Source organism: Vombatus ursinus, unplaced genomic scaffold, assembly GCF_900497805.2.
Source record: "Vombatus ursinus unplaced genomic scaffold, bare-nosed wombat genome assembly UNPS02000749.1, whole genome shotgun sequence".
Taxonomy (NCBI): domain Eukaryota; kingdom Metazoa; phylum Chordata; class Mammalia; order Diprotodontia; family Vombatidae; genus Vombatus; species Vombatus ursinus.
Window position 1 is genome coordinate 7,941,868 of NW_020940527.1, and position 13,919 is coordinate 7,955,786.

Sequence of the window (13,919 nt, forward strand, 5' to 3'; positions counted from 1 at the left end):
TTTTTTAAAAAAATATTCTGATAACTACATTTCAAAATGATTGGTTTCCTTTTTAATCCAATGTATTTTATTCTATTTCATTTCTTTAAAAACATTATTTTGAGAAGTACATAGGTTTCATCTGACTGCCAAAGGGGTCCATGTCCTGCAAAAAGCTAAGAACCCCTGACCTAGAAATTCCTTCCAAGTTTATAGTAAGATGCAATGGTCCCACCTCCAGAGATTCTCATAAGTCTAGATTGCAGTCCCCTCCCATTGCTGATTTTCAGAATTCTTATCTTCCTTTGAGACCAAATTTAGGCGCTACCTCCTCCTTATAGCCTTCTCTGATCTCCCTGGTTAATCAAGTTCTCTCTCTTTTTAGATGTTCTCAAACAATTTTCTCTGCATCTCTTCTTTACCCACATCATTCATTACTTTATGCCATTATTAATTGTGTAGATACTATGTCCGCCATGCCTGGAATGCTCTCCTTCCTCATTTCCACCTCCTGGCTTCCCTCAAATGCCAGCTAAAATCAGTTTCCTGGACCCCTTTAACTCTAGTGCCTTCCCTCTGTTGAACATGGTAGGCTTAGTATAGTACTTGGCCCATAATAGGTGCTTAATAAATGTTTATTGACTGACTGAGGAATTGAATGTCTTCTTGTTGAGAACTACATCTTAATCAGTTTCATCTATGTCTCCCTGTATCTGGCACAGTGCTTTGGACAGTAGGTGATTAATATGTACTATGATTAATAAATGGTGATTAATAAATTATTGGTGAATTCATGAACAGAATTGAAGGAGGAGGATCTAAAATAGTCATGATTTCCTACCATGTTCAAGCCAGTTAGATTATTTTTAACTGCAGCAAATGGAGGCCAACAACCAGTCATTCCAAGGGTAGGGAAAGAAAGAGAAGATAGAACCCACTCAAGGGCAAATCACACAAGGGTTTTAGTTTTTCTTCCGTGGATCAAGCCTAAATTTGCCTCTTTCAGACATCTTTCCATTTCTCTTAGCTCCTCCCTGTAAGGACAAGAGAATGTCAGATTCCTCCCCCCAGGACAGTCCTTCCTCTTTCTCCTCTTAGCTTGGCCTCTATTTAACTAGACATGTGACCTTAATGAAAGCAGTTCCCATCTATGCATCTCAGTTTATGCATGGATGGACTAGATGATTCTGAAAGCCCTTTTCAATCTCTACAAGTTGCTAGCAATCTTAGTATTGGTTGAAATTTAAAGAAAAGTCCTACCTATTCTGATAAGTGTTTGGAACATTTTCTTTTTGTTTTAGAGTTGTTTTTTTCTTCCCCCAATTGGTTTTGGCAATCGATCCAGTGGTACCTTATATATGTATATAGATGCCTTGGGCATCTTAAAAAAAAAAAAAACTCCAGATGATCAGATCATTGGGAACACCATACTAATTAATATTTACTGTCATCATCCGTTGTCTTTATTTTATCTCTCAGAGTAGAGGAGGAGCATGGCCACTTCATGGAAGTAAGAGAGCTTTGGGTTCATTTGCCTTGAGCCAGATTTGGGCTTGATATAAGCCAACAACAGCTCCTAAGAGTTTGAGGCATGCTCCAAAATCGAATGGGCTGCTCTGGAGATGAGTAATGGGTTTCTCATCACTAGAAGTCTTGAGGGAAAGATGCCCGCTTGTTACACTTATTTCAGAGGAATCCTTGTTATGGTATGGGTTGGCCTAGATGGTCTCCGAGCTCTCAATAATGAGATTCTGTGACTCTCAGTGGCACATCTAAATAAGAACTTCTAGTGTATTTCAATGAGCACAGGCCTTAGCTGAGAATCACTGTGGGTTCTTGTGAATCTCCTCCTTCTGAAACCTCCATCCTTATTTAGAATACACCACTGGTCCCAGCCCATATGTGGTTCTGATTTCCATTGGACTATCAGGAAAAGAGGACTTGGAGGTATAGCATTTCCTCAGGTTCTTATCTTAGCTTTGACACTAATTTGTTACATCACCTTAGGTGAGACACTTAACCTCACTGTACTCTGGTTTCTTTATCTGGACAATGGGGATGAAAGCCTTTAGCCGTGTGAACTGCCAAATTTGTTGGGACATAAAAGGGCTTAGTAAAAATTAAAAGCGCAGCCCACCTATCTAAGTCACTGTTATGGATACCTGTGTCAGGATTCCAGGCAGGAATGCATATTTCCCTCAAAATAGAGCAACCAGAAAAACAAAATTCAAGATCAGAGACATATTTTACAAGTCAACTCTTCTTTAAGCCCAACCCTTTATGGAAGCAGATTTATTAAGTGTTCTCCACCTTACTCCTACTAAAAGTTACACTCAGACACCCTGGTCTATGTTTTATTAAATCAACCACTTTACCTTTCTTTTAAGAAAATGTATAAACCATATTGTGTAGGGAAAAGGTTAGGGTGGGAGGGAGGGGAGAAGTAGGGAAGACTCAGCCAAGGCATCAGTTTTCTCCTAAAAGCTTATAGATGTTCATTAGGGAAATGCACAGATAGTAAGACTTCCTCCTGTACAGATTCACACAAGGCTTTTGTTCTTGAAGGATATAATTTTGTTTTTGAAAAAGCATTGTATCTGCCCCATCTATAATTCAAGGAATAAGAGGCCCCAGTCATCATGAGATCAGGTCATACAGATTGGTCAGCTCTCTAAGCAAGCTAATTTCAAATGCATCTTTGCTATTTTTGTTTAAGGGAGGCAGACTGTTTTCTTAGTCTGGTAGATGCAGTAAAGAAAATAAAATAAGAAAAGGCAGAGCTAATTTTTAACCCGACATTCCCATGTTCTTTTTTCTCCCCTGGCCTCAGAGAAAAAATCAAGGCATTTGTTTATCTTAACCAGAAGTGGGTTTCATTTGGGCTAAATGATTTTTATGCCTTGGCATCATGCCAATCACCCTAGGATATCAGTACTTTAATAGAGTGTAAAATCTTGAACTGTTCAGGCTCGTGACTTAAATAACATGTGACAATTAAGAGAAATGATATTTTTGAACCTGACCTTCCAGGTGGAATACACAAAAGAAGGTGCCATCCCATCATTTCTCTCTGGCTTTTGTCCTGCTGTTAAGTCATATTCTCAATTGAATGTGCTATAGACAATGAAACTTAGTTATTACCTTGGAGGTCTGCATTTTATCCCTTAAAATGACTAAGGAAATATTCAAGTAAAATGAGTGAGATGGTGTTGCGGGTGGGTGCAGGGATAGATATGCCCACCCTTTAAACATGGAATGGATGGATTCTTCACACAAAGGTCTCTACAATGTTGTTCCTGCTGAGGGTCATAGGAACTGGTGGGTAGTAATAAGGAGGGATAGGAAGAAGTAGGCAAATATATATATATATTATATATATATATATACATACCTATGAGATATGAAATAAGAAGCTATTTCTGTACCTTCTACTGCCTTCTGAGGCCCTGATTAAGAAAGTTCACAAATGTCTGCAACAGGCAGGCATATTGGCTAAAGAAAAGTGAGAGAAATGAAAAGATCCTGACAGATCTGCCCTGCCAGATGCCAAGGCCAGATGCTAATGGGATGGTTTGCTCTCTCCTAAATATGTCAGACCAACCTTACTTCATCATGACCTGCCACTGACTTCTAGACAAGAAAGCTCATGTCTCTTGGGACAATTGATTAAAGAAAGGGCAGAAGAGATGAGAGGAATTCTAAAGTATTAGGCCCTTCATGGCCCCAAAGCTTAACCAAATTCCTAAAGAGAGGACACCCACACCCAAACCATATTGAAGGGTTCAGTAACACTCTGTAGTCAATAAGATGGATGTTCAAAATTATGGAAGACATCCATTGGAATTGAGAAGCAATGAAATACTTTCACTTAGCTCCTCCTTCTTCCAAATTGTTCTTGATTGTTTCCTGATACTTGCTCATAAGACCATGCTGCCCTTTAAAATGGGGGAAGGGAGAGTGACATATGTCCTGAGTCCTTGGAAGGAATTTCTGTACTATGACTAGAAGCTACAAAAGGGCTATCTGAAATACAGTCCTAAGGACAGCTCAAAGTCTAACCTACTTTCATAAGGACACAGTCTTACAGATGGAATCAACCTTCAGGGAGATCAAGTCCATTCCATCCCAGTAAACAGATTAAAAAAAAAAAAAAACTGAGACAGAGATTGAGTGACTTGTCCAGGGTCACTTTAACTAGTTAAGTGCCATAGCAAGGAATTGAACCTCAGGGCTATGACTCCCAATCCAGTTCTCTCTCCATTAGATAATGATAATAACAATGAGGATGGTGGTGGTGATAATTAGCATTTATGTAGTGCTTTGAGGCTTGTACAATGCTTTACAAACCACATCATTCATATTCGAAGGAATCATATAGATCACAGACATAGGACTAGAAGGAACCTTAGAGGTCATCCAGTACAACCCCCTAATTTTACAGATGAAAAAACTGAGGCACAGAGAAAATAAGGGACTTGTCCATAGCCACACAGGTTGTAATTGGAACAGTTGGAATTTGAACCCAGCATGTGCCATGCTGCTTTCCCATGGTCTAGGCTCCCTCTCTACATTTCCCTTGCCCTTTTGGAGCTTGAACTGACATTCCTAGTCTTCATATTTGCTTTGACCTTGGTAGCTCCAGAGTCCACTAACCCATGCCACTTTAATGATGGCTTTCCATGCCATCAATATTATCTCAATCAGATAGAAAGTTCAGAAAAAGACTTCAGAAAGGAAAGATGGAATAGTCAGCAGAGCTGGTACTTCCTAGAGACCTAAAAAGTGGAGAGAAAGGGCAGCACACCGAGGAGGCCACACCCTTTCCCAGCTTCTCCATGGTTACCTCATGATGTTGGAGGCATCTTCAGCATCCGGGTCAGCGCAGTATTTATTGGCAAGGATTAGGCACGCATCTGCTGACTCTATCTAAGACACCAAAGGAAAATAACAAAACACAAACATATAAATAGCTCGGCTTGCTTGCAATTTCTCTCTTTTGGCAGCTCTTGGAGAACCTGGTGCTTCCCAGAGGAGAGCAAGCGCCTCGGAGATTATAGTTTTCATTGAGAGTGTAGGCTGCGATTTCTTGGTAGGATGTAAACATTTCATTTTGTTGTTGCTGGATTGCACTACATGCACCTTGATAATTATACTTTTCACTTTGCATAGTGATTTACATCCACTCTCCTCCAATTTACTTAACAAGCAATTAATTAAGTCTTATATCCTCCTCCCTTCCTTTCCCTTTACCAACTGTATCACTGTCTTTTTTTTTTCCTCCACGGGAAGGGAAGGTTAAAGCACCCTTCTCCATCGATCAAGTATTGGAAGAAGAGAGAGAAGAAATCAGAAATCCAGGCAATGACTATCCTTTAGACATCCCCATACCAAATGTGAATAGGAGCAAATTTTCACTGAAAGTTAGCTCTCTCCTTCAAGAGGGACTATGTTTTGTGCTCAAATATAACTATTAAGAATTGTAGGGGTGTGTGCACATGTACATGCGATGGAGGGGCGGAGTTTGGTATTACTGCTAAATTTCAAATGCTAGCTAAGATTTCCTCAATGTTTTTCAAAGAAAAGTTACTTACTGACTAATTAAGGTAATTATGTTAATAATTGTTATTTAATGATATTGTTTTAATGATAAATTTCTTTTGGGTAATTTGAACCCTTTGCATAATGTTAAGATTAGCTGGTCTCAATAAATAACAAAAACAACAGCACAAACGAGGTTGTGTCAGATCTATGGTTTACTCCAATCAATATTAGATTGCTTATAATTGCACCCAACACATGTTGGGTGCAAAAACATGATTTCTTCCTCAGCGTTGTCCTTAAAAGATGAATGATGTGCTCTCACATCACCTCTAGCTTGCCTAAATAAGACAGTTTTGGAGCTAATATCCAAGAATTTAGCTGAGTCACTTTTAGACTAACTGCTAACAATCAGAACTGTCATTGGGACAACGAGTGGTTTGTTCCAGGGCACGGAACTTCACGTGCACTAAATTTAGAGAACATTGATGGCACAGGTAGTCCTTCAGCCTCTAAACAGTTAGTTAATTAATTAATTAGCAATTAATTAAATTAATTAAAATAGCTATTTACTAGATGGCAAGTTCGATAAATTCTTCCCTACTTCTCTGTGCCCCTTACCCCAATACACAGATATTAGCAGCAGTGGCCTGATGATAGTGTTTAGGGTCCCTGACATGTTCGCCTCTGCCCCACAATGGCCCAAATTATCCCAGTTATATTTTGTGATACTTGCCCTGGATATAAAATTCCTAGTTGTGCCTCTGCTCCCCATAACAAAGGCTTATATTTCAGCCAATCCCACAGGCATACATAAAGTACCAGGTGACAGTGCTTGTCAAAACACTGTGACTTTTCCTAAGTCTCTCTGCCATACTCCCCTCAGGCCAAACTATCGTAAGAATGTCATGGGAAGCTAGTAGATTTAAAGAGGGTGGGAAGGGAGGAGAGATAAGTTGAATCTTTGCTTATGGAAATTAGATTAAAATTACACACACACACACATACGTGCACAACACAGCCTCAAGTAAAAGAATAAAACTAAAATAATACTCATGTAGCATACGTAAGGCCCTGAAAGCATAAACCTGAAGGAAAACCCTATTGCTGCTCCATAAAGACAATATAACATTAAGACCAGATCTTTCTAACTTGGTCAGATCCAATTAAAAGGACAGGAAATGGAACAGCACAGAGATTATGTCTTGCTGCATCATTTTTGCTTCTGATGTTTAGTGTGAAAATCAAGTGACCTAGCCATAGACAGTGGAGGTATCTTTCTTCCTGAAACTTGCTATCAAACACCTCAAGGTGTGGCAGCATCCATCAGGTGATCAGTGGCAAAAATAATAGTAATATTATAAATATATATAAATATAAATAAAAATAAAAGTAACAGAGATATTTGCTTACTAAAAACCTTTCCCCTACTCCAACTTTTAAATTTTTTTTAGTTCCTTAATTGTCTCTTCAGAAGAGAGTAATCAAACTTGAAATACCATTAAGTCAAGCAGAGCCCATTCAAATGGGAATTCCTTTGTCCCAAAGGATCACAGATTTGGAATTGGAAGAGAGCTGAGAGGCTGGCAAATACCCTCATTGACAGATGAGGAAACTCTGGCCCAGAGAAATGAAGTGACTTGTCCAAAGTCATACAGATAACAATTATCAGAGGCCAGATTCTAACCCAGGTCTTCTATTCACCTGGAATCAGATCCTTGAATCTATTTATTGGCTTTCCTTTATTTAGTACTGGCCAATTACATGTACTCTGAGGGAGGTAATAAAAAATGGGAGAAGAATTGATTAGGATTTTTTTCCAAACATATGAAGTTTGAGGGGAAAGAACAAAGATTTTTCTCTTCCTATTCTCTGTCAGTAACAGATCCCAGGACACACCAGCTGATTATTAAAGCTCTGGTCTCCAGTTTGTCTCACAGGAGTTGTTAGAATCACCTCTGAAATCCTGGGATGTCCTCCAATTGCTGCTTTTCCTACATACTGACAAAAAAATCTATTGACTGTAAGCTGGAGGACAGGGGAGTTCTGTGTTTGGTCTTGCCCTGCCAGCACCGCACTAGACATCTAAATATACTCATTGAATTGACCTCACAGCTGAAGCAGTCAATTGTGCCTTACCTTGACTCTTGCCAGGTCATGCGGATTGAGGACTGAACCTTGATAAAATTCCACCTGAGTAAAGTGACGTTTGAAGAGAGCTTCAAGCTCCAAGTTTGGGGAAATACTGTGGAAAGAAAGAACAGAAGCATCTCAGTAAGATACCCACCTCTGGTTCTCTCACTTTCATGACTTCCCCACTGCCTGCAGTACCCACGGAGAGAGGCTTAGAAAGTAAGGTCTGCCCCCTTTCAAAACTGCCACATGCCGCATCATTGGTGAGAGGCTCAGGTGACCTGAAACCCTGACATCTAATCCAAGGAACAGGTGATGCTCCAAACTTCTGGGTCATTAGAGAAACATACGTGAGCTCAGGACTGGTACGTGTAGCAAAGATCCCAGGGAAAGAGAAAAGCTTTTCTTCAGAGAGATACTATTTGCTTGGTGATTTCAAAAGGTAACTGAACAGAGTAGCAAATGCTATACCTAGAATAAATGAATGCTGCTTGACTCCTAACACAAAGTGTATCCTTCTGTTCTCATAACTTTCTATCTTTCATTCTCATAACTTCTGTCTTTCAGTCAGTCAATAAGATTCAAGGATTATGTACCAGGCACTGTGTTGTGTGCTGGGGAATCAAACAAAGGCAAAGTGGTCCCTGTTGTCATGGAGTTCAAATTCTAATGAGAACTTTTTATCATCATCATAATCATTTTACCATCATCATCATCATTATTGTTATTGCTGTTGTTGTTGTTAACATCTAATGGGGGAGACATGTAATAACTAGGTACATGTAAGATATGTACAGAGTAGATGGAAGTGGGGCATTTTTTGGTATTCCCATTTTACAGATGGGAAAACAAAAAACAGTTGGAATCTCTTAACTCTAGCTTAGCCCCATGGCCCTTAGATCAGATTTATAAGAATTTTTCCACTCTCTCTACTCTGGCCTTTGGTCATTTCTTTCTAATTCCTCTATGTAGTAGGTTCTCCCTTTGGCAAGAGAGCTCTGCAAACAAGATTAAGGTTTAAAAGAATACTTTAAAAAGTGTGGTCAACTACTTCCTACCTACCTGACCTTAGACAAATCCTTTGCCCCTCTGGGACTCGGTGTCCTGATCTGTCAGGTGAGGAAGTTGGACTCTGATCTTTAATTTACTTCCATTTCTAAATCAATGATTCTATGATCCTCAGGAGGAGGTTTTCTTTATTTTTTTAAGGCAATTGGGATTAAGTGACTTGCCCAGGGTCACACAGCTAGTAAGTGTCAAGTGTTTTGGTCTGAGGACGGATTTGAACTCAGGTCCTCCTGACTTCAGGGCCGGTGTTCTATTCATTGCACCACCTTGCTGCCTCAATGAGGTTTTCTTAAATTGAGGAAAAAGGCAGGCACAATGACCATCTTTTCAGTACCTCAAGGCCCAACTGGATCAAAGGCTCAATAATTTAGAGCCAGGGGCTGGAAAGAGGGATAAAAGGTGGTCTAAGATAGTGATGTCAAACTAAAATAAAATCAGGGACCACTGAATCATACATAAGGATCCCTGTGCGCCACATATTGACTTAGAAAACCACATGTTTATGTATTTATTTTTTTATCAATACATCAGCACATTAAAATCAGATAGGAACTACATTTTCATCTGGTTTGGACCATTCTCAGGAGTACTGTGGTCTACATGTGGTCCATGGGCTGTGTGCTTGACACCTCTAGATTAAGAAAATCCAATGACAGGTGGGTGAGGAAGGCTAACAGCATGAAGTCCAGCTCCATTATAGAAGGTCTTGGAACAACTGGTTCCCCACATCTTGGCATATAGTTTTTGACCAATATTTAATCTTTAATTGGGACTTGTCTAGGACAGATCTAGGGATCTGCACTGTGAGAAAGGAGGGAGGAGGAGAGTGTTCTTTGGGGGATATCTCTTTGTGTTCTGATTGGATGCCTCCTGGAATTCCTTGTGCTTTCCAAGGTACAGTTAGGTGCCACCTCCTATATACATAAAACCTTTCTTCATCTATCCAGTTGTTAGTGTTTTTCCTACCAAATTACTTTGTACAAATTTTGCATACATTTATTCATGTCTATTGTATAACTCCCTAACAGAATGCAAGCACCTTGTAGGCAGACACCATTTTGTTTTTAGTCTTTTTATCCTTGACTCCTATCACAGTGCCTTTTCCATAGAAGGCATCAATACATGCTTACTGAATGAATGAATGAATGAACGATCCATTTTTAGACCACACTCCTACTTGCCGTTGGGCCATGCTAAGTCTGTAAGTCACTGCTGGCCTCTGACATCTTCCCCATGAGAATGAATTAATACTTAGGGGTAGCACACCCAGATATTATTAAGAGATTGTGGTCAAACCGACCTGGATTACTGGGGCAAGGTTTTGAGGAATATTTAACAATGGTATCCTTTCCCTCATGTAGAACTGATCAGGGACTCTTGTAGGCAGAAATCTTCTCTTAAGAGTTACTTGACTCATGAATCAGTACTATTTTCTTCACTTAAAGGATGCTTTATTATGGTAAGAAACTTACTTTGAATTCTTAAAAATTATGCCCCAGAGCACAAGCACTGGCAGGCCTAGTCTAGTTTGTCATTTCAAGCACAAAATGCTCTTAATTTAGTCTGGCAATGTATATATAGTTTGTCAGACTAGCCATATCCGGGGAGGCCAATTGCTACAGACTCAATCACCAGGTGAAGAATTCTGGAGGCATTAACAACTCATAAAACTTTCTGAAAAGGTCTGGAGAGGTTGTATTTGACATCATAGGAAACAATATCCATATCTAGCCAGGTGACACAGTAGGTAGAGTGCGGGCCTTAGAGGCAGAAAGACCCAGTTCAAATCCTACTAATCACTTACTAGTTAAATGATATTGAGCAAGTAGGTAACTTAATGTCTCAGTCTCAGTTTCTTCATTAATAAAATGAAGGTAATCACATCACTGTTGTGCTGGTAAATTTTTAAGAACTGGCTCTCTTTAGTAACCATAGTCAATCATTTGCATTATTAATATTTTCTCCATCACTTAAGTCTAGACAATCAACAAAATAATAAACCAAGCCCTGATTTCTAGCACTTGTCAGTTTCATTAGGTCTGGGTCCAGCAAACTACTGAATAAATAAGATAATACTTGTAAAGGCTTAGCCCTTGACAAGTTTGGAATGTTTGAAACATAGTAGGTTCTTAACAAATATTTGTTTCCTTCCTTCCTGAATGGCACCTACCTCACAGAGGTATAGTGTGAGGATCAAACCGTAAAATACTATATAAATGCTTACTCTCATCATCATCATCATCATCATCATCATCATCATTGTTATTATTATCATAATGAAATAACAGACATTTTGAAATACTGAAGTAATCCCATCTAACTTTTCTTATGTTCATTACTTCTCTCCCAAACTAGACTGTAAGAACTCTGAGGCCAGGGCAGTACCTTGTGCAACTTTGTATCATCCCAAGTATCTACACAGTTAGTATTCAGCTATTTGCACTGGGTCTCTCACTAAGTGCACCTGGGACCGTCTTTTCTACCACCCTAAACTTCCCTCTGAGATTACATCTCATTTACGCTGTGTGAAATCACACATTATATGTATTTTACATGTTTATATGTGCTTTATATGTACATATGTATGCATGTCCATAGTTATTTGCACGTTGTCTCCCCCATTGGAACATGAGCTCCCTGGAGGCAAGGACCACGTTTACTTTTGTTGTTCTTTGTCCTCCCTGCACGTAGTGAGTGCGCGGCACATACCAAATGCTTAATAAATGCTTGTTGACTGACTGAATGACGGACTGCAGCCTGGACAGAGTGCCCCTTACTTGTGAAGAAAGACAATCTCCACGTTGACGTCATCCCGGTCTTTGTGCAGAAAGTCCTTCAGGAAGTTGGACACGCTCTCCAGAGTGATGTGCCCACAGACAACGATATGCCTGTGACAAGAGAGGCTGGATTAGTGAACCCTGGCACCAGAGACAACCCTGCCCCTCATGGGCAAGACGGAGAAAGTGGCGGCAGCTGCGAAGGAAGCTTTTGTGTCCTCAAGCTGCATTCCTAAAAATCCGGCTGCCCATCCCCCTGAAGCCCGGGAGGCAAAGCTGAGGCGTTAGCAGGTGCTTAGAGACTTAGGGACTAAAAACGCATATGGGTTCTCACCTGATGCTGCACAAAATCCTATTAAATGCCAAACCATTTGGCCAAGTAGTTTTATGCATTTAACAATAAGTGGCATTATGGTTGAGTTTAAATGCTACATTATCAAGCCCCTTTGCAGATTCATATCTCTCCCTTTCTGCCCACAAAGCCTCCTCTCAGGAGATTTACTGTAGGAGGTTTGGTTTATGACATACAGCTTATCAGGTAATGAGATAACAAATCTTGCTGAAACGATGATTTTGTGTGTATGAAAGCAGACTGTTTTATCAGGGCAGCTAATGTGTGGCTTGACACATTATAGGCTCTGCTGGCCATAAGCAGTTAAAAGGAAATTTTGCATTTTTCTGCCATAACTCCTCCAACAATGGGAGCATGTAACACTTTACAGTAAGTGGGCATTACTCAGAGCTAAATGAGAATGGAACGCCTATGGAATCAAAGATGGGGCTATCGGGGCTGCTGCATCACTGGCTGGGTTGGTTATGCTCCATGGGATTTCCATGCATGCCAAAGGAATTATGGGCAGATAGGTGGAGGAGAGGGTGCTAAGGAGACACCCCCTTGGTCTAGATGGGGTGCCTCCTCGGAATAGTAGAGGAGGATGATAATTAGTGGGGTAGTAGATATGCAGTCATGGCTGCCGTTCATATAGAAAAACATTTAACAATACTTGTGCAACAGGTAAACCTTAGCTGTTATGTCCATTTTACAGATGAGAAGCTCAAGGTTCATAAAGATTAACCATCTGGCCCAAGATCACACACTCAGTAAGTGGCAGAGCCAGGACTTCATCCCTGGTCTTCTGTCTCTATGAGCAATGCCCTTTCCATGAACTCTGATGGAATATGGTTGGCCACTCCTGACTGCAGAATGGCCACATTTTTTAGGGCAAAATACTGGGGTCAGCAGCCTCTGCCCTCACTCTGGGTTCACCTAGGGATTTACTCCTCTAGGAATGAAGGATAAAGTGTTAAGTTTGTTATGTCTGTCCTTGCCTTTGACTACATTCGCTTCAGTTCCCAAAATGCACAGGTAAAGAGCAAGGCCAAGATCCCTGAAGCCTGGAGAGATACTAGTAATTTTTTGGGGGGGATGAGAGTCATAATAACAGCATGTCTCCAATGTTACCGGTCTCCAATGTTGACCTCAGCCTTGGACCCCACCAGTAATTACAAAAAAAGGCACCAATGCCATGCCTGCAGTTTTGCTGGCAGGGGTTTGAGGCACCAGCAGGTGGCAAATACGAAACAAGGTAATTTCCTGGGCAAAATTGAGAACCACCGGGTCTCCTCCACTTCATAATTGCTCTGTGCATGTTCCAAGAAGGCCAAGCCCTCATTGGCTGGAAGCAGCGCATAATGGGAGGCAGCAATGATTACTTATGCAATGTTCCATTAGAGGCCATTACAGGAGGTTGGCCTATCATTGTAATTTGGTGCTTGACTGAGTATGTGAGAATGATGCAGTAAACTCATCGGTGAAAGGATAATGATGCAGAACAAAGTGTAAATCAATAATACGCATGATGCAGTTAATAATATCGCCATTACGGACTGTTATTGTTACGGTGGTACAGTTAGCGATCAGGCAAACTGAGCTATAAAGAGGAGGCAGCGATGTTAATGTACTGCATCCAAGGAGATGTTTTAATCTTTGTTCTTAATCCTGGTCCTCAGAGGTTGAATGGGGCCATTATATCAACACCCAGGACTATATACATCTTTTAACTCTGATCATTGCTAACCACCATTTGGTTTCATCTGTGTGCCCATAATATCTAGATATAGATAAATTTAGACATATAGACATATGTGAATAATGCATATGTATGCCTAAATGTGTGATAAAATGTGTACTATAGGATATGGAAAAATATGCATGAATAGAACATAGGTGTGAGCAAGAAAAGAAGCTTAAATGAATGAGGTGTTAGGACAATGATGGCTAATGTAAAGCATACCTTTGGATTTCCCTAGTTTGGTTGTTAATGACAAAGCCACAGAAATCTAACCTGTCCTGATGGCACTCATGCTACTTTCTGTAACATCAGGAGCTTCTTTCAGAGAGCCTAGTCAGGCCAAAATAGTCTG

The 13,919-nt window shown here is 40.2% G+C and overlaps 1 protein-coding gene across 5 annotated transcripts in view; it reads right to left on the minus strand.

The window, feature by feature from the left end:
- KCNMA1 (potassium calcium-activated channel subfamily M alpha 1) overlaps nucleotides 1-13,919 on the minus strand; it is a 907,067-nt gene that overhangs the window by 239,482 nt on the left and 653,666 nt on the right. For all 5 annotated transcript variants that reach the window (XM_027858884.1, XM_027858875.1, XM_027858865.1 and 2 more), the window contains exons 10-12: nucleotides 11,496-11,606; nucleotides 7,657-7,762; nucleotides 4,823-4,905 (exon numbers count right to left, since the gene is read on the minus strand). In XM_027858884.1, coding sequence (XP_027714685.1) covers nucleotides 4,823-4,905; nucleotides 7,657-7,762; nucleotides 11,496-11,606 — 300 coding nt within the window. The remainder of the gene's footprint in view (nucleotides 1-4,822; nucleotides 4,906-7,656; nucleotides 7,763-11,495; nucleotides 11,607-13,919) is intronic.